This window comes from Gopherus evgoodei, chromosome 1 (genome assembly GCF_007399415.2).
Source record: "Gopherus evgoodei ecotype Sinaloan lineage chromosome 1, rGopEvg1_v1.p, whole genome shotgun sequence".
NCBI classification, from domain to species: Eukaryota; Metazoa; Chordata; order Testudines; family Testudinidae; genus Gopherus; species Gopherus evgoodei.
In genome coordinates, this window is record NC_044322.1 from 315747152 (window position 1) to 315772802 (window position 25651).

General features: G+C 41.0%; 1 protein-coding gene across 5 annotated transcripts in view; it reads right to left on the reverse strand.

The window, feature by feature from the left end:
- The window catches only part of DOCK4 (dedicator of cytokinesis 4), a 422511-nt gene that overhangs the window by 149068 nt on the left and 247792 nt on the right, over positions 1-25651 (reverse strand). For all 5 annotated transcript variants that reach the window (XM_030549017.1, XM_030549015.1, XM_030549016.1 and 2 more), the window contains one exon: positions 9057-9182. In XM_030549017.1, the coding sequence (XP_030404877.1) occupies positions 9057-9182 (126 nt within the window). The remainder of the gene's footprint in view (positions 1-9056; positions 9183-25651) is intronic.

The window sequence follows — 25651 nt, forward strand, 5'->3', positions numbered from 1 at the left end:
ATTGATTCTAAAATAGCTTTTGAGTCCTCAACCGGATTTTGAGACACCCAAAGTTTTTTGTATGACGATTTACGAAATTGAGTTATTTTGCCTATGCTAGCTCATGCAGAAGTAGATTGCCAGACTATTTTTGCCAGCAGTCTCTTTAAAGAAGTGCTCTTCCCCCTGGGGCTTTTAGGGAAACACACCTGACAGTGCCTTGCTGAAATCCTGGGTGCACTTGAGGTCAGGGGCATGTGGCTAAATGAATTTGCTTACCACACACAGGTTGCTCCTCCACTTCAACTGCAGAAGCAGCAACCTGAAAGCAACCAGAACTCTGAAACACTGTTTAATTTCACTTTGCAGCCTCTCTCTACTCCCCTCTCCAGACCCATAAGCTATAATGGGAGCAAAGCTGCAATTAACAAGTTCTCCGAGCACTCCACAATTCTAACCCCTTTCTCAGTCCACTACTTTCACTACCTTGTCTCCCCATGCACCAAGCAAATCAACACAGCAGGAGGAGAAAATTGTGTGTGGAGAGAGAAAGCTCATTTTACTCATCCACCTTGAGACATGCTCATGTATATCTCCTCCAGTCCCCCACTCACCAAGACTTGCACAAATGGTAGCTTGTCTGGCAGAACTGAAGATTTTAAAAAGGAATTAGAGCAGGATTTTGAATGCAGAAGATATATTCCTCACAGATCATAATAGTTTTATGGACACCGGAATTTACTTGACAATATTCTTTTAAACTCATTTCTGGGTACCTAATGCAGTCAGACGACATTACTAGCAAAGGTAAAAAAATTTACTAACTTTTGTAGTCTTGGCAACTAGGAAAAGAAACAAACGTAGAACAAGTAGGAAGCCCTGAGTCATCTAATGTGGAAGGTGAAAAATTCACACCATTTCTTCATGGAAGAATACACAAGTGTGTTTTGTTTCTCGCTGCATGCACATTTATTTAATAAAAGTACTGGTTCTTTATTAAGTAAATAATGTACAATCAGATGCAGAGGTAAATGCTCAACATGATGAGCAGGGAATTAATGCCACAGCTCTCATTAGCATTACTTTTAAATTCACCTGAGCTCTTGTATGCTAAACATGCAATTTTCCTTCTCAAAGTCATAAATTATTGAAAATAACTTATAAAGATCATGCTCACAGCTTCATCCATCATAGGCTATGAGGTTATTTTCATAATAACTACACAACCCACAAGCTTCTACGTACAGCATTTTTTTAAATTCCAGAGAAAGGGGGCACAATGTGTGAGTGGGGGAATAGATTTATTGGAACATGTGTTCCTACACATAAGCAGAGAAAAGAATAGATCCAGAAGTGACATTGGTAGTTATGGAGTCAATAGCTTCTTGAAAAGTGGACTGTCAGGAACTTCAGAGACCTAACACAGATAGGTGAATGGGCAATGCAATGCCAAGTGAAGTTCAATGTTCACAATGTGAAGTTATGCACACTATGGGGGCAAAAATTAAGTTACAGTATAGAACCCTGTGAGGGTTCTATATTAACTGTAGGAAAGGAGCTTAGTGTCAGTGTACACAGCTCAATGAAGACGTCAGCTCAATGTGCAGTTGTGGTCAAAAAAAAGCAAACTAGATTTTAGGATGCATTAGGAATGGGATGGAGAATATTAGAGAAAAAATAACGTTGCTATATAAATCAATGTTGCATTTCCAGTGCTGGGTGTAATACTGGTCACCCCATTCAGGAAGGATATTGCAGAATTAGAGGAAGTTCAAAAAAGGGAAGTGAGAATGAGTGGGCAAGGAAAAGAGACAGTTACCTTTTCTGTAACTGGTTTTCTTCGAGATGCGTTGCTCATATCCATTCCATAATAGGTGTGTGTGCTCATCACATGCACCAGTGCCGGAAGTTTTGCCCTCAGTAGCATCTGCAGAGGACCGTCTCTGCCGTGCCCCGGAGTGGCGCACACTTGCCACAATGCAAGGGCCGCCGCCAGGTCCCTCCACTCTCAGTTCCTTCTTGCTGGAGACACGGACGGTGGGGAAGGAGGGTAGATCATGGAATGGGCATGAGCAACACATCTCGAAGAACACCACTTACGGAAAAGGTAACTGTCTTTTCTTCTTTGTGTGCTTGCTCATGTCCATTCCATATTAGGTGACTCCCTAGCAGTACCCCTGGAGGTGGATAGGAGTTCATGGACGTATAGCTTGTAACACAGCTCTGCCAAACCAAGCGTTGACTCTGGTGGTGTAATACGCCATGAATGTGTGAACATTGTTGCTTTGCAAATATCCTGGATAGGAATGTGCCCCAGGAAGGCCACTGAGGGTGCCTGAGCTCTGGTGAAATGGGCCCTGACGATTGGCAGCGATGGGATCTGTGCCAGCTCGTAACAAGTCTGGATGCAGGATGTGATCCAGTTGGAAATCCTCTGCAAGGACATCGGAAGGCCCTTCATCCTGTCTGCTGTCACGATAAAGAGCTGGGTTGACTTGACTGGGCTGACGATAAAACACTAGGGCACGTCTGATGTCCAGGGCATGCAGCCTCCTTTCCTCACTAGTGGTGTGCAATTTGGGATAAAACACTGGGAGGAAGATGTCCTGGTTAACCTGGAAGGAAGACACCACTTTTGGCAGAAAGGCCCGATGTGGTCACAGCTGAATCTTGTCCTTGTAGAACACTGTATATGGTGGCTCTGATGTCAGGGCTTTAGTCTCAGACTCGTTTTACCGATGTTACCACTACAAGGAAGATGACCTTCCATGACAGGTGGGAAAGGGAGCAGGAGCCCAGTGGCTCAAAGGGCAGGCCTGTGAGCCTAGAAAGAACCAAGATAAAGTTCCACTGTGGGAATGGAGCCCGGACCAGCAGGAAGAGCCTCTCGAGGCCTCTCAAGAATCTGACCGACATGACATGAATACCATCTGACCTTGGATTGGCAGGTGGAAGGCAGAGATGGCCATGAGATGCACCCTGATTGAACAGTGTGGTAGACTCTGGTTCTTCAGATGGAGTAGTTAGTCTAGGATAGACTATACAGATGAGCATGAAGGAGAGATACCGCACTCAGATGCCCAGTGGGAAATCCTTGGTGGCCAGGTAAGTTGCTCTACTGGAAGGCTTTCTACTTCCCAGGAGGACTTGTTGGACCTCATGAGAGCAGATCTGTTCCTCCAAGTTCAGCCTTGGAGCATCCATGCGGAGAGGCAGGGGGGTTGGGGGGCATGGTTGGGAGGTAGAAGACATCTGCGGTTCTGAGACAGCAGGTCCAGATGGTTGGGCAGGGGCCAAAGAGGGCCCGTTGCCAGAATCATCAACGTGCCAAATCAGTGCTAGTGCGGCCATGCCAGGGCGATCATGATAACTTGTACCTTGTCTCTCTTGATCTTTGCCAGGACCCTGCTGAATCGGTGAGAACATGTACATCAGGCTCCATGACCACAACAGGAGGAAGACATCGAAGAGAGAATCCTTTCCCAGATCCTGCCAAGAATAAAAATGATGGCATTTTCTGTTTTGTCTCATGGCAAACAAGTCCACTTGGGGAGTTCCCCCCCTCTGGAAGATCATGCAGGCTACCTCCAAGTGGAGCAACCACTTGTGGTGACAGGAGGACTTGCTGAGGTGATTCACCAGCAGGTTTATGATGCCAGGGAGATGATAAGCTTCCAAGTGGATCCCGTGTCTGATGCAGAAATTCCACAGACAGCGTGCCTATTGGCAGAGAGTTGATGAGCATGCTCCCCCTTGCCTGTTGATGTAGAAGATCGAGGCTATGTTGTCTGTTAACACTCTCACCACTTTGCCCATAAGATGCGGTAAGAAGACTCCGCATGCAAAGCGGACCGCTCTGAGCTCTTTGACATTTATGTGCAATGTCATCTTCTCCAGGGACCACATGTCCTGAGTCTGGAGGTTGCTGAGATGCACTCCCCAGTTGAAGGCCAAGGCGTCCGATATCAACTCGATTGAGCGACAAGGGCTGTTGAATGGAACTCCCTCCAGGACCACCCTGGGGTTGGTCGACTATTGCAGCGAGGTAAGTGTCATTGGTGGGATGGTAACAACCTTTTCCAGATGATCTCTGGACTGGGAATAGACCATCGCCAGCCACTGCTGTAAGGGCTGCATCCGGAGCCTGACACGGTGGATATATACACATATACATGCTGCCATGTGGCCCAGCAGGTGCAGACAAACCCTGGCAGTGGTCAGGAGGAACATGGAGACTTCTGCGATAAGGTCCACCAATGCCTGGAACCTCTCAGTAGTATCTGCAGTTCATGTGTGAACCAGCTGATGAGAAGAAAGAAAAGAAGGTTCTGGTTTTTACCTGGAAGAGGTGGTGGTCAGATCTTGAGAGTGGAACTTTAGCAATATCTCCTATGTCCCTCCTAGGCTGAAGACAGTGTCTATTCTGAATGTGTGGGTCAAGAGATGGCTTGTGAGATTCCTGTTATTGCCAAGTGAGCCAAGAGATCAACCACTAAAGCAATGCATGACCTACTGCAGTGTTTTATGGATTTAGAGGAGTATGACATTATTGACAGAATCTGGGACAGTATAGATCATTGCTGCAACCAAGGTCCTGTAGTGGCACCAAATATTGTATAAAGGGGATCAAATAAGGTGTCTAAGACAAGGTAATGGTTTGCGGCTTATGATTATGCCATTTGTATGCATGTATCATTTTGTATTTGAAGTCATAAGTATTGGCTCTATACTGTCTGTAGTTCAAACTTGTGCTATGCTTCTGGGTGACACCCCAGACAAGTTGGTGTCAGTTCTTCCTAGCCTGCTTGATGGCCCATTAAGGACCATCGGCTATACAACTGACCCATTGAAAGAAGGCACATACACCTTGTGACTCAGCAAGGTATGCAGGGACATGCTAATGGACAGAACTCTGAGGTTTTTCCATGCCATGTGATGGACAGCTTATCTTTGGGACATAGAAAGCAGAGACCACATGGCAAGAGACTATAAAAAGCTCCTGCAGCTCCTCCATCTTGTCTTCAAACCTGCTTCATACTCTGGATGGACTTTGTGTAGAGCTTCTGTTTGTAGCAAAGGACTGATGATCCATCCCAGCTGTGGATGTACTCCAGAGACAGAATAAAATGCAGGTTCAAATCAAATCACTGCCACAAGCCTGAACCAAGAACTTTGCCATTACTGTTTGTGATTGATTCCATTTAACCAATTCTAGCTCCCATCGATATCTTTTTCCTTTTATGAATAAAACCTTTAGATTTTAGATTCCAAAGGATTGGCAACAGTGTGATTTGTGGGTAAGATCTGATTTGTATATTCACTTGGGTCCTTTGGGATTGAGTGAGCCTTATTTCTTTTACTGGGGTATTGGTTTTCATAACCATTCATCCCTATAATGAATGGCACTGGTGGTGATACTGAGAAACTGGAGTGTCTAAGGGAATTGCTTGTGTGACTTGTGGTTAACCAGTGGGGTAAAACCAAAGTCCCCTCTGTTTGGCTGGTTTGGTTCACCTTAGAGGTGGAAAAACCCCAGGCTTGAGCTGTAACTGCCCTGCTTGAAGCCATTTGTCCTGAATTGACACACACAGTTGAGTCTCACCAAAGCCAGCATCGTTACAAGGGGGTACTAGAAGGAGAGCTTTCTCCCTAGAAGTTCATAGCCTGTGGAAGTCAGCTTTAGTTATTAGATAGTTGCTTTCAAATGTGATTCTGTCTTAATTCATAGGAAAAACAAAGGAAGAACTCAAGGACATGAGAGCTTTAAAATCCCTTCTTTGAGTTAATTAAGCATATGGGGAAAGATAGCACCATATATAAATCCAAGGGATTAATTATTTTATGTGCAGATGTCTCAGACCTGTAATATTATGGCTAAAACAAGATTTCCTTATGATCAAACAGAGTAACAAGCCAAGCATTAAGAGAGAGAGGCTGAACACTGTTCGCAAGAAGGTCCCACAAATCAGACTTTTCTCTCTCTTGACCCCATAGAGGGAACTGGATACAGACCAAGACACACTTCTGTTATCATTTCAGTTGTGAAGAGTTCCGGTGACACACACTGAAGTTTAGACCTCTCTACTCCAAGGACTGCCTCTGAAGATCAGAGAAAGAAGGCGTATGAATGTGTGTGGTAGAATAAATGAGTATAAACACATTACACAAAAGCTGTACACTGTGATTCAGATGCTACAAATCGGACTTATATTCCAGTAATGTGTGCTATACAAACAGCCAAAAAGTTTATAAAACCTGTACAGAAGAGTACAGTAGTACTTTTACAACAAACATTTATTTAAAGGTCGTTTCAAGTACCGTTCAAGATGTCTGGCTTGCTTGTTAATATTCAGTGTAAATATTTATATACTAAACAACTATGGTACTCTGTCTATGAAGGTTACTTGGAACTGCTAAGACCTAAATTCAGGGTTTAAATAAAACTACACTGAGTTTAACTCTCCTTAAAGCTTTCAGAGCAGTCCTGGAAAGAGAACTCTGGCCCGTGCTTCAGCCCACTGATAAACTGAGGTGCAGGAAAGTGTGTGTAGCTGTAGTTGTACAGAATCTGCCCCAATATCCCACTTACACTTAGAAAATACATTTGTAGTTAAGCATTTCCTTCTCCTTGCTAGCTATAGGCTCATGAGCTGCACAAGACTTGAATAAGGTTGACATATAAGTGGCTTTTCCTGTCCATCAGAGTTTATCTCCCCATTTCCTAAAAGATGTGGGGTTTTAAACTGTTTTACATCTGCCCTGGAAAGAGCATCCTGGGGCCTCATCCTGTCAGACTTCAGTGTCAGAAAAAGGCACTGTTTTATAAAAAACATGCATAATTGCTTTCAATAGTAAAAACCCCCAAAGAGAAAAGGAATAACGAAGATAGAAAATGAAGGGCAATTATAGTTCAAAAAGCACCAGTAAGGGAACGTGTTTTCAGATTTGACATGTTCAAGGCAGACACTGCAATTTGTGCTAGAGAATCTGAACTACACTGTACACCAAGCCTATTAATTAATAATTCAACTATGATTTGATGATGAGCATGACTTGATTATGACTTGAGTTAATTGAGCTTAACATAATACTAAATTGCAACAAAAAGAAAGGAAACAATAAAATAACAGATGTTTCCAATATGAAAAATGACTATATATATACGTTCCCTAATATTTCAATTGATCACAACCTCAAAAGCATTTCTGAAGAAGCTTAAAGAGAAAACAAAAATGAAAAAAGAGCTTTAAATTTTAAAAAGTCCACAGCATTTATAGTGACCAATCTTCTGCATGAATTTCACTCTCTATAGTTTACTGTTCTGCCTAGCAATGTGGAACTTTTCACGACTAGAGTACAGTAATTATCTGAGTACGATAAAAATCTCATTTACACCAGTAAAGATAGACAAAAGCGATTTGATTTCAACACAGAAATATGCAGATAATTATTGAGCACACTGAAATCTATTTATCCATGTATACATAGACAACTTTCAAATCAATCCGCACAATACTTAGCTGTGAAATTTCTCCAGCAGCTGGCTACAGTACTGCTGTATTATAACATGTTTTTCGTAATATGTTAGTATATCACTTTGTCTCTCACCAGGAAGATAAGGAAAAAATCTAATGAGGAAAGAATTATTTACAACAGTCGTAGACAATGTGACAAAGCAGCAGCAGCTCATTAACTCGTACATGAACAATGAGCTGTAGATTCTTCCCTTACTGGGAATTATCTTGTCCTCAGTAAAGCTACATCCACGGTTGTCATTTATATAATTTTTAAAATGTTACTTATTTTAAATTATAGAACACCCCACACCGACACACCAAATAAATAAAATTAGATAGCAGTCCATAATATTTAAATTTGACTCTTCCGTTAACGTACATGTAAAATTGATATTTACATTACGGTGTCTGACTCATTTGGCAATAAAACTTCCCAAATATTTACACAACAATCATGACTTTTTTTTTTTAATTAACCTACAGATTGTGTACATCCAGTTGCTGGATTTAAGTGATCTGAAATACTGATACTGAAAGTCAGATATTTTAACAGGTAGTAAAAGCATAAGAATGGTTTATCAACTGCCAGATTTTAGACACCAATTCAGGAAGCATGTGCTTAAATTCCATTACTTCAATAGGGCTTAAATTGGAGTTTAAGTGCTTTCCTGATTTGGCATGGATTTAAGCATGTTCTTTCTTGAATTGGGACCGTGATTTGTCTTTAGTTTGACTGTCTAAGAGTGCAAGGATACAGCTTTATACCAGGCAGAGCAGTTCCTATTAAAAATCTGCACTGAGTCATGAGGACAATTTATACCACTGGTGCATTTCAAGGATTTTGTCAGTAATAATATCAAAGTAATAAGGTTTCAGGTCATTATGGTTTTAAGTTTGGTTTTCTTTCAAAGAGATATTGGCTATATAAACTCTATTACATTTCTTTTAAAAAATCATATTTATTTTATACAAATAACCAATCATTAGGCTAGGCCAGAGAAAATTGTGATCAGCATCATCACCAGTTATTTTACTATATTCACACCTCCACATTCATATTAATTCTTTATCCAGCCTCTCTTAACACCTGTTTAATCACGTGCTGTTAAAAATACCATTTAATTTTAGTAAAACCTTTGAGCACCTCACATCATCTGCATCTGTGCAGCTACTTATCTGCCCCTTCTTTTTCATCAAATATACATACAAGAGACTGGTCCAACTATCTACCATATGGAAAGTGTCAGCCAAGTTACATGAGCCTTTATTTAGAATGGCAGCTTTTAACAACCATCTCCCTAAAAACTCCACTGATCACACCTTACTTTACTTACAGCCTGATTCTCCAGTGCATTTCATATTACGTAGTCATTTGCACCTGTGCAAAGTTAGGATTACATTTTACCAAATCACCAGGCATAGGCAGAAATGACTTCCAAGGCGTGGAAGAACAGACCAGTGGGTTGACATTTAAGAATTGTTGAAGTAAAGAATATCTTTGGAAAGGAATCACAAATTAAATGATATCCATTTTTTGTTATTTCTTTCTTATTAACCTACCAGGCATGATAATATTGGAAAAACCCAGCTTCCTTGTTATCGATACCCCATGAGTAAACATAGATGTGTAATCTCTCCTAATTTGTTCAATGTCTCCATGAAACAGTTGAAGAGAAACTGCCAGGCCTGGAAATGAAAAGAAGAAACAAGAGACATAAGAATGGTATAATGCAACATTATGTCTAACATCCACTCAAACATTTTGTTTCAAACGGAAACATGATATTTAATATTACAAGATTTGCATAATTCATTACGATCTTTCTAATTCAAAAGTCAATAGGCAATCTCTGGCACGCAGGGCCGGCTCCAGACACCAGCTTACCACGCACGTGCTTGGGGTGGCACCTTGGGACGGGGCGGTGCTCGGGGTTTTGTTTTTTGTTTTTTTGGTTCGGCCAGGCAGCGTTGGGGCGGGGGGCAGGGGGCTTGGGCAGCGTGGCACGGCGCTGGGGAGGTGGTGACTTGGGCGGCGCAGTGCGGTGCTCGGGAGGGGTGGGGGGCTTGGGCAGCACGAAGCAATGCTCAGGGGGCCAGGACTTGGGTGGTGCGACGCTTGGAGGGGGCGGGGACTTGGGTAGCGAGACACGATGCTCAGGGGGGCAGGGACTTGGGCAGCGCAGTGCGGTGCTCGGGAGGGGTGGGGGGCTTAGGCGGCATAGTGCTTGGGGGGCAGAGCTCTTTTTTTTTTTTTTTTTTTTTGTTTGGGGCGGCAAAAATATTAGAGCCGGCCCTGCTCGCACGTGAGCTGAAGGTGGCAGGCAAGCTGATTTTCAGTGGCACTCACACTGTTCAGGTCCTGGCCACCCGTCTGGGGGGCTCTGCATTTTAATTTTAAATGAAGCTTCTTAAATGTTTTAAAAACCTTATTTACCTTACAGACAACAATGGTTTAGTTATATATTATAGACTTATAGAAAGAGACCTTCTAAAAACATTAAAATGTATTACTGGCATGTGAAACTTTAAATTAGAGTGAATAAATGAAGACTCAGCAAACCACTTCTGAAAGGTTGCTGACCCCTGCTCTAAACCATCTCAGAAGTTGTATGCATTTGGGAAGGGTAAACACTGTAGAAGAATCCTCCATGTAGAGAGCCAGATAAGCACTAGACAGCCATCCACAAGCAGTAACAAGGTGGCTATCATTGGTCTGTAACTGAGGCAATTACAGCAACTCAAACCTTAGTCAAATATACCTAATAAGACCTTATAAGAACTCACTGTGACATTGCACTCCATGTGTTTTATGAATATGTGCTTATGAATGTGAATATAGCATAACTGGAATATGCTTTATGACAAAGGTCTCTTGTAATGTATCATAAAGATTATAACCTACTGAATATATTCCTCCTATTTGTATGTATGTATAGTTCTTGTATCTGAAGCTAGAAATATCAAGTATAACTCTGAAGTCCTACTGTAATTATGCAAAGTGTGGGCCATTAATGGGGGCTTAGAATCTTGTCGGCTCCCATTGACTAAGACAATTGGTTGTGAAAGGGTTTATTTACCTGCAAGCCTTCCTGTGTATGTGTGGGTTAGCCCATGGGTAAAGAAGAATGAGGTCTCACAGGACACGTGACCATGTCACATGATACTGGAATCCATCTTTAATCTGGTACTTTTCCATTTAGAAAGAGGGATGGGGACCCAGAGAGACAAAAAATTCTGGCCTTTTGCCAAAGCTATAAAAGGAGGTGGAAAAGAACAAAGGGGACTGCCAGTCGTGAGAACACCCCTGCTTTCCACCTAAGATGTTTGCTGGAACTAACAAGGACCGTACCATGGGAAAGGATTGCACCCAGATTAGGAAGAAGTCTAGTCTGTGAAAGAAGCTTATTGGGACATTTCTGAGGGTGAGATTTTACCAGTAATCAGTTTCTTAATGTATTAGGCTTAGACTTGCATGTTTTTGCTTTATTTTGCTTGGTGACTTACTTTGTTCTGTTATTACTTGAAACCACTTAAATCCTACTTTTTATATTTAATAAATCACTTCTGTTTCTTAATAAACCCAGAGTAAGTGATTAATGCCTGGGGGAGAAAACAGCTGTGCATCTCTCTATCAGTGTTATAGAGGGCAGACGAATTATGAGTTTACCCTGTAAAAGCTTTATACAGAGTAAAACAGATTTATTTGGGGATTGGATCCTACTGAGAACTGGGTGTCTGGGTGCTGAAGACAGGTGACCTGGTGAGCAGTTTTTGATTAAAGTCTGCAGCTTTGGGGGCATGGACCAGATGTGGGTCTGTGTTGCAGCAGGCTAGCATGTCTGGCTCAACAAAGCAGGGTTCTGGAGTCTCAAGATGGCAGTAAGAACGGGCTCAGAAGTAACTTCAGCATGTCAGGTGACAGTCCCAAGGGGGGGGTCTCTGTGACCAAACCCATCTCACGCACTTCTGGGAAATATCAATTAGTAATACTGTGCTGCCTTAATCTTTTCATTTGCTTGTGTATCAAACCAATCACCGCCTAGTCTTACAAAAAACTAGAATTCAGTATGTATCTTAAAGCAGTAGGACAAATGCATCACTCTCCTCCTTGCCAATAGATAGCCACATGCTGGAGAGCCCAAGAAAAAATGTGCATATGAGAAAAAAAAATTAAGGTGCAGAGTCACAAAAATACCAATCTTGATAAAGGTTCTACAGAGGTATTTCTATAATTAAACTGAAGGTTTTTATCATTACATGTCACAAAGGTATTTGAATATTAATCAAAATAAAAAAATGTTCTGATATCAACATTTACATAATAGGAAGTCACACCATTTTTCTTGAAAGGCATTAATTGCATTGGTCTACAATTTTTGAGAAGTCGTCTGCTTCAGAGATAAAATGTGATATTTATTATATATTTTGATGTGCTGAATTCAAATATGACAATTAAAACAACTAACTGGCTATTCTTTCTAAGATAGTTAAGTTTTTACATTTTATGTCTATGTATTTTGTGTAGATAGTAGAGTTTTAATCATAAATTGTAAACCTAGGTCTTTTCATGTGTTTATGGTTGCTTTACATGATAATATTTCACCTGTCCTGTTTATGTAACACTTTAAAAATCAGCAAAAGGGTTATAGAAATAAAATTTATTATGAAACAAAAAGCAAAGAACTAGTATGTACATAGTTTAGTCCTATTCAGTGTCTACTCGGCGCTTCTTGGCTTGTCTCTTGTATTCATTAAATGGAGCATCTCTTGTCAGTGTCCAGCAATAATCTGCAAGCACTGATGGGCTCCATTTGCCCTGATAGCCTGCCAGGAGATTCCACTGCTGTAGTCTGGAGCCCAACAGCTCTGCCTTACTCTTGGGTAGTTCTAAATCCATGACAAGGTCATTCAGTTCACCTTGTGTTAGGAGATGTGGTTCAGAGGAGGAGGATGAGAAAATGTGGGTCCTGTGACATTGATGGTTCAGGACCAGAAGTTTCATCCTCTTCCTCATCTGACTCCAGTGAGAATGATTCTGGTGCATCAGGAACCGGCAGTCCTTCTCCGTGGGGTACTGGGCGTATAGCTGATGGAATGTTTGAATAATGCACAGTCCACTTTTTCTTCTTTGACACACCTTTCCCAACTGGAGGCACCATGCAGAAGTAACAATTGCTGGTATGATCTGTTGGCTCTCTCCAAATCATTGGCACTGCAAAAGGCATAGATTTCCTTTTCCTGGTCAACCACTGGCAAAGATTTCTTGCACAAGTGTTGCAGTATATGTATGGGGCCCACCTCTTGTCCTGATCTCCAATTTTGCAGCCAAAATAAAGGCGATAGGCTTTCTTAACCATAGTGATTATACTGCGCTTTTGTGATGCAAAAGTCACTTCACCACAAACACAGCAGAAGTTATCTGCACTGTTCACACAAGTACGAGGCATCTCTGCTCACTTTGGCTAAACAGAAATGTGTCCCTTTGCAAAATCAAACACTGACAAATAAGAGAGCACGACAATGTATGATTTCTAGAGCTGATATAGGGCAATTTCTTCAGCAGAGTGATGTAAGTTTCGTTATGATGGCATCATCCATGACTTCTTGGAATAACATGATGCAATTCATATCATGTATGATGCAATATCAGCTTCAGATTGCATCATTCATTGTTTTGCCTCAAAAGCAAGTACTGTCCAAACCCAGTCATAGATTTATTCATAGATCCAGTCAAAGATGTATTTTAGTCATTTCTGGGTTAAATTGAAATCCTCACTTATCCTCCGCCATTCCCAAGTCAAGGGTCGTATATACTGACCCAATAGCATATCTTGAAAACTAGAGCCATCAACAATTTTAAGCATCATTTTCGTTCTCAGTGACCCAGAATTAGAAAAGTTGGACTACATTTATTTCAGAAGCATTTTGGCTGTAGAGCAGTGTTGTCTACGAAAGTACTATACAAAGGGAGAAAAACGATAGTACTGCTTGCAGTGTCCTTAAAATTTAATAGTAAAGCAGATGCAAATAAAATACTGTCTTGCCTGATGCAGAGCAAATGGTATAGTGGTTTTGAAGGTGACTACCTTGTGGAAGAATGTAGGAGTCTCAATGAACACCTGTTATCATTACATATGGCTACATCACCAGTGCACTTCTAATCACAGCAAAGCTTATGAAACTCTTGCTATTAAAACTAAAAGCTCAAGGTAAATTAGAACAATGTAAGAAAACCAAATCCTGCAACTTTTCTGCTTAAACACAACAGTGTGTGTTGAACACACTTTAACTCTCATAATGGCTCAAGTTATAAACAATCATTTTTTCACTATGTTTAATTCACTCTAACAGAGGCTCTGTTCTGTGTGCTGGAAGACATGGTGCTCAAGGGTTAATGAGTACAATATACTACTCCCCTTCCAATGAAATCATGGTTCTAGAAGAAAGGAATGCCTCACCTTTGGTAATTTCAGTATAATAATGTAACTGGAAGCACCATGCTTCATCATAGCTGAAATTAACAAAAAGGATATGGTTGCTTTTTGGTTATTTCAATATAATCATTGTGACAAATGTCAGGATGACATAGCTTGTAAGGATTAATCCTCCCTGATCTCAGCAATATTTCAACTTATTTTGTGTGTCAACAGACACATATGGATGCAGATAGGGACAAATTCCTGACCTACATTAATAAGCAGAAACAAGCAGATTAACTTAAAAAGTCATGAAGAGGCTTAGAAGATAAAGGAAGGCACAATAAATAAATAAATATACACACGTATGACAGCAGAGCAATCATTCTGTGGGGTTAGGCTTTCCCCACTGAACAGTTTATTTTGTAACTGATCATTTTGTGGTTGTTGTACCATTGCTTACAAAATCTGGTAACAACTATGGTCAGTCAGAATACTGGACTAGATAGACCACTGGTCTAATCCAGTAGAGCAATTTTTATCTTTCTTCTATAGTTTATTATTTACAATAACAATATTATTTTGATGAAGTGTCAGCTACAGGACATGTAGTGCCTTTGATCAGACAATTTCTGATAATATTTATGTAGTGTTGTTGTAGTAGTGTTGGTCCCAGAGAGGCAAGGTGGGTGAGGCAATATCTTTTATTGGACCAACTTCTGTTCGTGAGAAAGACAAGCTTTTGGGCTTACACAGAGCTCTTCTCCAGATCAGCTCTGTGTAAACTTGTCTCTCTCTCCCCCATAGAAGTTGGCCCAATAAAAGATATTACCTCATCCACCTTGCTCATTAATACTTATGGCAGTTCATTTTGGTATTAATGAGTGACTAAATCCCTCAAGGTAAAAGTGTGCTTGCACCTTAGGTTGTTAATTGCGCTAAATAGCAAATGGTTAATATGAATATGCTCAGCTCACGAATGGGCCTTTTCATTTACTTTGATTTCATTTGCAAATCGCCACCACAAAAGACTGATGACATCCACTCCATTTCTAAGGTACTGCTCCCATTCCCAACAAAGCTACAGGAATTGGTTGTCTCAGTCATAGACCTTTGTTCTGTAGGAACTGTACAGGCGAACCAACTCATTTCATATAAGCGACTGAACAGCTGTGAAGGGATAATGACTTTCAGTTTCTATCAACCTGGACCACATGACAAACCACGACCTAGAGAGATAAATTTTAGCCCATTACCAAAACCTCATTCTTTTTATATATTAAGAAATATTTCACTACTTTATCAAAGATTTTTTTTTTAAATTATAATGTTGTCTCCCGGGAAACCTGAGAAATATTTGCCATGAACCCAGATCACATCAAGTAGAAGAACAGTGTTAAAAACAATCAGATATTGTACACTGCCAGGGGTCATGTAATGTTGTTATCCTCCCTAAACATTTTAAGTTTAAGTTCAAGACCTTGAATCCAATTAGCATTTAAAGATTTCTACAATCTTCCTTTTTCGTTTATCTCACAGATTTGCTTTGGAGAATTCTATTTTGCTCATAAAAATGAGACATTAAAAAATATCATTGGCAAAAGCAGTTTTAACCAGGGAATGGAACTGATTGTCAAAGGAGTGCATACACTGACTCCTGCAAGAGAAGTCACATATTACAGCTCTGTGTTTCACAGCGTTCACTGTTTCAAACTGAAGGAATAATCTTCTGATCTACAAAAGCTTAAAGAAAAACTCTCTAAGGGATCTATCATTTAGACACATACAAAGATATATAATTCAATATTTTTATTTTGTGTACCAACTATACCCCAAAATACATTAGAATTAAATAATGGAAAGATAGTCTTTAGACACAAATCACATACTGTATGTGGCAAAAGATTTTAAAAACATTAAAGACATTGTATGGTAAATACATGCAAATGCCAATAAGAAAGAGAGAGAAAAAGTTAGAGGCATAGGCAGATGGGAGGAAAAATATGTTTGAAGATAAAATCTGAAAAAAGGGAAGAAGAGATACAGGTAGGTCAAATGGAAGAACCTCTGAAGGACAAGTATAGTAAGCTTATACTAGGGGACTCAGCTGATAGATGAGAAGAGGAAGTAGAAAGGTGAGAAGAAAGAGGAAATATTAGCAAGGTAAACTGTAACACATCTTTCATGGTATAATTCCCCACTCTGAACCAAAAGATTCAAAAGCGTCCAAAAGATGGGGTACCAGCATGAATTCCTCTAAGCTCAATTACCAGCTAGAACCTGTAGCGCTGTCACCAACCAGGAATAACAGTGCCTGGTACACTCTGGTCCCCCCAAAACCTTGCCTGGGGACCCCCAAGACCCAGACCCTCTGGATCTTAACACAAGGAAAGTAAGCCCTTTCCCTCACCGTTGCCTCTCCCAGGCTTCCCCTCCCTGGGTTACCCTGGGAGATCACTGAGATTCAAACTCCTTGAATTTTAAACAGAGAGGAAAATGCATCTTCCCCCCTCCTTCTCTCTTCCCCTCCCAGATGCTTCCTGAGAGAGACAGTAATCCTAACATAGAGAGAAATTAGCCTCTCTCTCCCCCTTCCCTCCTTTCTCTCCACCAATTCCCTGGTGAATCCAGACACAGTCCCCTGAGGTCTCACCAGAATAAAAAAACAATTAAGTTCTTAAACAAGAAAAGCTTTTAATTAAAGAAAGAAAAAACAATAAAAATTATCTTTGTAAATTTAAGATGGAATATGTTACAGGGTCTTTCAGCTATAGACACTGGGAATACCCTCCCAGCCTAAGTATACAAGTACAAATTAAAATCCTTTCAGCAAAATACACATTTGAACTCCTTCCAGCCAAATACACATTTGCAAATAAAGAAAACAACCATAAGCCTAACTCGCTTTATCTACCTAGTACTTACTATTCTGAACTTATAAGAGCCTGTATCAGAGAGATTGGAGAGAAACCTGGTTGCACATCTGGTCCCTCTGAGCCCCCAGAGTGAACAACAACCAAATTCTAACAGCACACACCCAAACTTCCCTCCCTCAAGATTTGAAAGTAGCCTGTCCTCTGATTGGTCCTCTGGTCAGGTGACAGCCAGGCTCACTGTTCCTGTTAACCCTTTCCAGGCAAAAGAGATATGAAGCACTCTTACTTATCTGTTTATGACAACATCCATAAAGAATTTAAAACACAAGGAATGCAATTTTGAACTAGTTCACAGCAATTAATGCATATGAAGACAGAAGTGACACGAATATGGTATAAAGGTGAACCGAAGCATTATGCATAGGCTAGAGAGCTGAGACTTTTACGGTACATCTAACACTGCAGCTGGGAGTATGCATCCCAGTTTAGGAAGGCAGCCTCTGCTCAAGCCAGAGTGCTAAAAATAGCAGTGGGCATTTTGTGGCATAGACAGCAGCACAGGTTAACTACCCAAGTACAATCCCGCTCACACACCCTGGGTCCATACTCCAGTGGCTAACTTGTACATGCTCTCAGCTGCAGTGTAAACGCACCCTTAGAGGTAAACAAATTGCAACAGTCAAGGCAAGAAGAAAATAAGGCATAAATGAGGATTTCAGAAGGAGAGTCAAGGCAATAAGATATTTGGGCAACATTGCTGAAAGCTGTGATAAGTTGATTTACAAGCATGGGAGAGAAGAGGAGGAGATGTCTCTAAATATTTAGCTGAAAAAGTTGAGGACAGAGCCATAGTTTTGACTCACCCAGAGAAAGGTGAACAAAGGCATCATAAGATTACACAGTATCTGAACTGTACATTCAATAAGACTAAGGCCTGGTCTACACTACGAGTTTATGTCGAATTTAGCAGCGTTAAATCAAATTAATCCTGCACCTGTACACACAATGAAACCATTTTTGTCGACATAAAGGGTTCTTAAAATCGATTTCTGAACTCCTCCCTGATGAGAGTAGCGCTGAAATTGACATTGCCATTTCGAATTAGGGTTAGTGTGGCCGCAATTCGACGGTATTGGCCTCCGGGATCTATCCCACAGTGCACCATTGTGACCGCTCTGGACAGCAATCTGAACTCGGATGCACTGGCCAGGTAGACAGGAAAAGCCCCGTGAACTTTTGAATTTTATTTCCTGTTTGCCCAGCATGGAGCGTTGATCAGAACAGGTGAACATACAGTCCCAGAATCAAAAAAGAGCTCTAGCATGGACCATACGGGAGATACTGAATCTGATCTCTGTATGGGGAGATGAATCTGTTCTATCAGAACTCTGTTCCAAAAGACAAAATGCCAAAACATTTGAAAAAATCCCCAAGGCCACAACAAGGACTCAACACAGTATGGCGTGAAACTTAAGGAGCTGAGATAAGCGTACCAGAAAACCAAAGAAACAAATGGACGCTCACAGAGGGAGGGTGACTGACGACTGTAGCTATCCCACAATTCCCGCACTCTCCGAAAACCATTTGAATTCTTGGCTGAGCTATGAATGCCTGAAGGGTCAAAAACATTGTCACAGGTGGTTCAGGTTATATGACGTCACCCCTGGTGAAAGCAAAAGGAAAAAAATAGTTCTCTCGCCTTTTTTCCATTTCACCGTATGTCTACTGGATGCTGCTGACAGACGCGGGGCTGCAGCGCTATACAGCAGCATTCCCTTGCCTTGCCTTGCGAACGGCAGATAGTGCAGTATGACTGGTATCCATCATCGTTATTCCGTGGGTGCTCCTGGTAGGCCGCAGTGAGGTCAGTTGGGGGCACCTGGGCAAAAATGGGAATGACTCCAGGTCATTCTCTCCTTTAAGTTTTGTGTAATGGAAATTCAGTCCTGCCTGGAATATCATGCCAGCTGGAGGCTTCTGCCTCAGGCTGTTCTTCCAGTCAGCAGCACTGCGTGGTTGCGCCTACCTCAGCCTACTCCTTGCTACCAGGGTTCACAATCAGATACTTAAACCTCCACTTTTTGCTGCAAATAAAAAAAATTAAGCTGCTGTTTAGAACTGTCCCCCAACATACATATTCTGGGACATTTTGCATTTTACCAGTGTCAACCAAAGGCCCACACACAAATGGAGATTCAGTCCTGCCTGTGCTTCTATCCTAGTGCTTATCACAGATTCTCATTTTTGGCTATAGGCTGAGCAAGTGCAGAATGGTGGTTCACTCTACTTCGCTGTAAGCCAATCGCCCTCCCCTCCCCCTTTGATCTCTGCTCGCAGAGGCAATAAAGCCAGTGTTGTTTCAAATTCATGCATTCTTGATTATTTTATCTCACAAATGCAGGGATAACTGCCACGGTAGCCGAGGAGGGGTGAGGGAGGAGGGAAGCACCGGGTGATGTTGTTGTAGGGGCACCCCCTAGAATGGCATGCAGCTCATCATTTCTGCGGGATGTCTGGGGCTCTGACCTGGAGCGGCCATTTGCCTCTCTGGTTCTTTAGTAGACTTGCCTGATATTCTAGGCTCTTGCCTGACTCTCCATTAGACAAAACTTAAAGAAGACAATGACCTGGGGAGTCATTCCCTTTTTTGTCCAGGTGCCTCAGACCGACCTCACCGAGGCCGGCCAGGAGCACCCATGACAGCAGCAGATGGTACAGTATGACTGGTAACCATCTTTGCTAACTTGCAAAGGCAAGGGAATGCTGCTGTGTAGCACTGCAGTACCGCATCTGTAAGCAACATCCAGTAGACATACGGTGACAGTGAAAAAAGGCTGAATGGACTCCATGGTTGCCATGCTATGACGTCTGCCCGGGCAACCCAGGGAAAACGGCGCAATATAATTGTTTGCCGTTGCTTTCACGGAGGGAGGACTGACTGACATTTACCCATAACCACCCGCAATAAATTTTTGGCCCCATCAGGCATTGGGATCTCAATCGAGAATTTCAGTGGGCGGGGGAGACTGCGGGAACTATGGGATAGCTATGGAATAGCTACCCACAGTGTAATGCTCCAGAAGCCCACTCTGGCCTCGATACATGGATGCACACCGCCGAATTAATGTGCTTAGTGTAGCTGCGTGCACTTGACTTTATATAATCTGTTTCCAAAAATTGATTTCTGTAAAATCGGAATAATCCTGTAGTGTAGACATACCCTAAGGAAAGAAGTAAGACAGAAAAAGCATAGTGGCTGAGATTTAAACTTCGTGATTTCCACATAGGAGGCATTTTAAAACAAAGGTGGAACAAACACCAAAGAGGAAGCAGTGTGATCAATATAATAACCATGACAGGAGGGAAACAAACATTAGCGCATAGCTCTGGGGGCACTTTAGGAGGATGGACTGCTGCACAGTATTGAAGAGACTAGAATATAGGGACCTGTTATAACTCAAGTTATTTGACTGTGAGTGAACTCAAGCGAACACCTTTTATAATCTAGGCACCCCACAGATGTTTATTCTAGGACATTAATATTTTAAAATGTTAAAACTCTAGTTAATTAAAACTAGATCTCAAGTCCTAGTCTAGACATAGTGCAAGACAACGAGAACCCATGAGTAGCTGGAAGAAACAAGATTTTTAACTACAACTACAATGTGCTATAGAGTTGTTTGTTTCCACGCTATGACCAGAGACCAGGGGCATGCACAAGGAGGAGCAACCAGGGGCACATGCCCCTCCCCCAATAATTGGAGGGGGCACAGAACTCCTCCAACCCAGGGGCCACAACATGGGCACAGAGGTTCTCCGGCCCCAGGGCCGCAGCAGGGGCCCTGGTTCCACAGCAGGGGCACAGAATGAGCCCCCCCAAAAGCAGTCAAATTTAAATTCCTGCACACACGCCTGCCAGAGAGAAACTCAAGTTGCAAGTTATCAAAATTAGTTTTATATGGAAGGATTAGAAAGATGAGAGAATATTGCTTTTCTGTGAAAGGAAGTTTCAGTGACAGGACAGTAATGCATCAGACTTCAGGTGAGGTAGGTTATTAAGAAGAGTGTGGTCAACAGTAGATTTGAGAGAGTTGAGGAAGATACCAGAAAAAAAAGGAATGCAGTCATGTTAAGAACTTGGAATGTAATAATATGATAATACTATCGTTTCACCTCTGAAAACTTGCGTTCCTTTCTGTCTTAGGTCAGGTCATGTATCTGATGGCTTCATATCAATCCCCACTAATCTATGTCCCTATCACCTCCCAACCCCACTCCCATCACACAATCAGTCAAGTCCAGAGAGGCTCAGTGTTAGTAAAAACTGGAGTGAACCTGTTAGAACTTAAGTGCATTGACAACAGGGTGTTGCAAATTTTACAAAAATCCCTGCAATGTGTCTAGCTCTAGCTGACACAATCAGTATTTCAGTAGCCCCCCATGAAATATAAAGTATATATTTGCTATTCTTAGAAAAATGTTCGCTAAAATGCGCAAAGAAACCAATTCATCTGCCTCCAAAAAATTAGTACACTATTTTTTCCCCTTAAACCAAATCTCTTATGTTTTTATCCTCTTAATATTTAACACAATAAATGCACATTAATATCACTCCTTACAATAATCCAGTTGCAAGAATAATACTAAAAATAATATTGTATGGTATTGCTGTCATAAACAGATAGCTAAGGGTTAATGTCTCTTTCACCTGGAAAGAAGTAACCTGAAACACCTGACCAGAGGACCAATCAGGAAACAAGACTTTTTCAAATCTGGGTGGAAGGAAGTTTGTGTGTGAGTCCTTTGTTCTGTTCTTGGGCCTGTCTCTCTCTCGGCTATGGGAGGATTTCTGTCTCTTGCTTTCTAATCTTCTGTTTCCCAGTTGTAAGTACAAAAAAGATAAGACAGTGATTTATATGTTTTTTTATTTTGTATTTACATGTGTGTAGTTGCTGGAATGTGTTAAACTGTATTCTTTTGAATAAGGCTGTTTATTCATATTTCTTTTAAGCAATTGACCCTGTATTTGTCACCTTAATACAGAGAGACCATTTTTATGTATTTTTTTTTCTTTTTACATAAAGCTTTCTTTTTAAGACCTGTTGGAGTTTTTCTTTAGTGGGGAACTCCAGGGAATTGAGTCTGTGCTCACCAGGGAATTGGTGGGAGGAAGAAGTCAGAGGGAAATCTGGGTGTGTTAGATTTACTAGCCTGACTTTGCATACCCTCTGGGTGAAGAGGGAAGTACTTCTGTTTCCAGGACTGTAAATAGAGAGGGTGGAATCCCTCTGTTTAGATTCACGGAGCTTGCTTCTGTGTATCTCTCCAGGAACACCTGGAGGGGGGAAGGGAAAAGGTTTATTTCCCTTTGTTGTGAGACTCAAGGGATTTAGGTCTTGGGGTCCCCAGGGAAGGTTTTGGGGGGGACCAGAGTGCCCCAAAACACTAATTTTTTGGGTGGTGGCAGCTTTACCAGGTCCAAGCTGGTAACTAAACTTGGAGGTTTTCATGCTAACCCCCATATTTTGGACGCTAAGGTCCAAATCTGGGACTAGGTTATGACAATTGCAAACTGTTTTTCACTCCTTTCACTTGCAGCTTCAAGAGATTTTTCCCCATTTAGTTGCATTACAATTTACCCTAGATTATTATTCCCATTCAGAACAGAGATGGTGTATAAAATAGACAAGTTACTGAATGAGCATTCTACATTTTTGTTAGGTCTGTCATTTTATATTAGGCTGGTTCTGATGCTGCTGTATTGATTCCTGTGTGTAGCTCTGAAGTGAAGAGAAAGGAAAACTATTCGTTATGCCCACAGCCTATTCACTTATGTTTGAGGTTTTCTGAATAAAAAGTGTTTACATTCAATTTCTATCCACAAGCAACAGAAACTCCTATTAAGAGGAAAATGTCGAGCAGCTGCTCAGGAAGCTGACATGAAAAACTTGGACAGACCACTAACCAGCATTGCTTGTTTTTCAGAAAGGTAATAAAATCAGGCATCTGTCCAAACAAAGCTCTCAAAAGATTTTAAAATAACTCTGAAAGCGCACAGGTGTTTGCATTTCTGACAGTGTTTGAAGTGTCCACATTGCAATGGCACAGACAACAATGAGCACAGTCGGTATCTATCCTGCCCTAAAATTCCCGGTGTGTCAATTCACTGCAATTTAAAACAATGGAAAACAGAGGGTGTACGAACCCTGTGAGTTTCGATTCACAAAGGAATTCATGAACTAAAGTACTGTTCAAGTTGGGGGGAAAGGGGGGAGCCAGCCAACCCCTGCAAATTCACTTGAAGGCATGAGTCTGATTAATCTGAATTGTCAAGGAAAAGTCCAACAGCTTTCCCTCTGTTCCCAGCCTTTGATGTCTGAGTGAGGATTCTTTAAATCGCTGGTACAGGAAGGGAGGTTCATTGGCTTTCCAATTCACTTTTGACCACATGCCCTGCAGCTCATAAAGAGCTGAATACTTGTACCTAAGGCTTGGATTCAACGGGATTGAGGTTGGATGTGAATACTGTCAAGCCCTCTTAAAGTGAAGTAGTTTTTTTCTACTTCTATTTTTTCCTAACCTCACAGAATGATGGCCCTGCTGTCATATGTATGTATATTTATTGATTATGCCTTCCTTTATCTTCTAAGGTTCTTCAAGACTTTTTAGATTAATCTGCTTGTTTCCACTAATTAATGTAGATGAAAACAAAGACTTCCATGTAAGTGGTGTTTCATGGTAACAAGAGTGTATGCCTAGCATTTCTTCACCCTGGAAATGGTGGAGACTTATTTCACCACCTGGGAATTGCAAGAAGCACTGGTTGATTAGTATCTGGAAGATCATCTTCATAAAGTTCAAGGCCAGAAGGGACTATTATGATGATCCAGTGTGACCTCTTGCATACAGAGTGAAGAACTCTCCCATTCAAGTTTCTCTGAGTAGATCCCACAGCTTCTGTCTGAGCAAGACCATTTTTTAGAAAAACATCCAGATTGAAAAGATTTCATATAATGAAGACTCCACCATGTTCTTAGATTTGTTCCACAGATTAATTACCCTCACTGTTAAAAAATTGTGTCTTATTTCTAGTCTGAATTTGTCTAACTTCAACTTTCAACCATGGAATCTCACTCTGCCCTTTTGCACTAGATTCAAGAGCCAATTATTATCAGAAATCTCTTCTCCACATACGTACTTGTAGACCATCTTCAAGTCACCTCTTAACCTTCTCTTAGATAAACCAATTAGTTATGTTAGTCTCTCACTGTAAGGCACCTTTCCTTGACCTCAAATCATTCTTGAAGTTCTTTTCTTAACTCTCTCCAATTTTTTAACATCCTTTTTGAAGTGTGGATACCAGAACTGAACACAGTATTCCAGTAATGGTCTCACTAATGCAAAGTTTAAACATAAGACCACATTCTTACTTCTGCTTGATACTCCTTTGTTTATACATCTAATAATCTCCCCCCCCCCTTAATTACAGCTCTTCACTGGGAGCTCATGTTCCTTTCAGTTTTCTACCATGTTTCCTAAGTCCTTTTTAGTGCTACTGCATTCCATGGTACAGTACCCCATTTGTAAGTGCAACACACATTCTTTGTTCCTAGACACATGACCTTGCATCTGGCTGTATTAACAGTGACCATGTTACCAAGTGATGCAGGTCACTCTATATAAGTACTGTATCTCCACACTCTGCTGAGAACAACTGCACATGACCGGGTGATAGGAACTCCTCCTTATATCTCCAATGGATCAGTGGCATCTTTTCTTCAGACAAAGCGGTACTTGGCAGGTGATATCATTGCATTCAAACTTCCCTAGAGTTGACATGCTAACACATTTTTAAACATGACTGTCCTTATCTACCCTACGTGATAAACATATTAATGAACATGTTAACAGATGTTGTTTTAAAACAAGTAATTTTACCCCCATCTGGGAACCAGGTGGGTTTATTTTTCCATGCTAATTTCAAGAGTAGTATTCTACTTTCTACATTGTCTACCTTGCTCTACTGATTACAGACCTTCCTTTTCTTTTAATGAGACATACAATAAGTAAAGTCTGATACTCACATTCTATTGTTTGACATACAAAGTCAAGACATCTGAACTGAACATTAAACTTTGAAATGGGTTTTTATGCATTTTATGTTAACTAAAATCTGTACCTAATCTACAAAATACCCAATCTCACATTTTTAAATACTTTATGTATCTTTTAATTGCAATTAAGATACTAAAGGCCCAGAGGGGAATATCTGCTACTTTCTCCTTCATTAAGTGAATCTCTGTCAGCTTTCACTTCATTGTACTAGAAATATTATACAAAGCTATTTAATATCCAGTTATTACTTAAATCTTGTTTCACAAAGAAATCCAATCAAGATTTAATGGAGACCTAAGGAAAGACTTAGAAACATATCCCACAGCCAAGCAAGCCCAGACATTTTTGGTAATAATTCTGTAGGTATAACCCCTGGAGGAGCTAAAACCTTATAGGCATGTTCATTAAACTGATCATTTAAAGCTTCCTTAGTGCTACCTATTCCTTCAGTAGATAAAGTTAAGCAAGTCAGCAGCACTATGCAACAACCAGCAGAATGAATCTGGGAAATGAAAAGGCTTAAAAAACTTCACCAGTAAGACATCGCCAATTATTGAAAAGCTGGAGAACTGCAAGGATGAAAATGGGAATGAGCTTTTCTCATTCTGTAACCTTACCACAGAAGTTCAGGCTCTAAACTGGGAGCCAGGGCTGGATAAATCACAGGCACAATGCAGTGCGGAGGTGAACAGTAAGCCATCCAGTGTCGCTATTATGCAGATGCTCCTTAAAATCTCACATAAAGCCA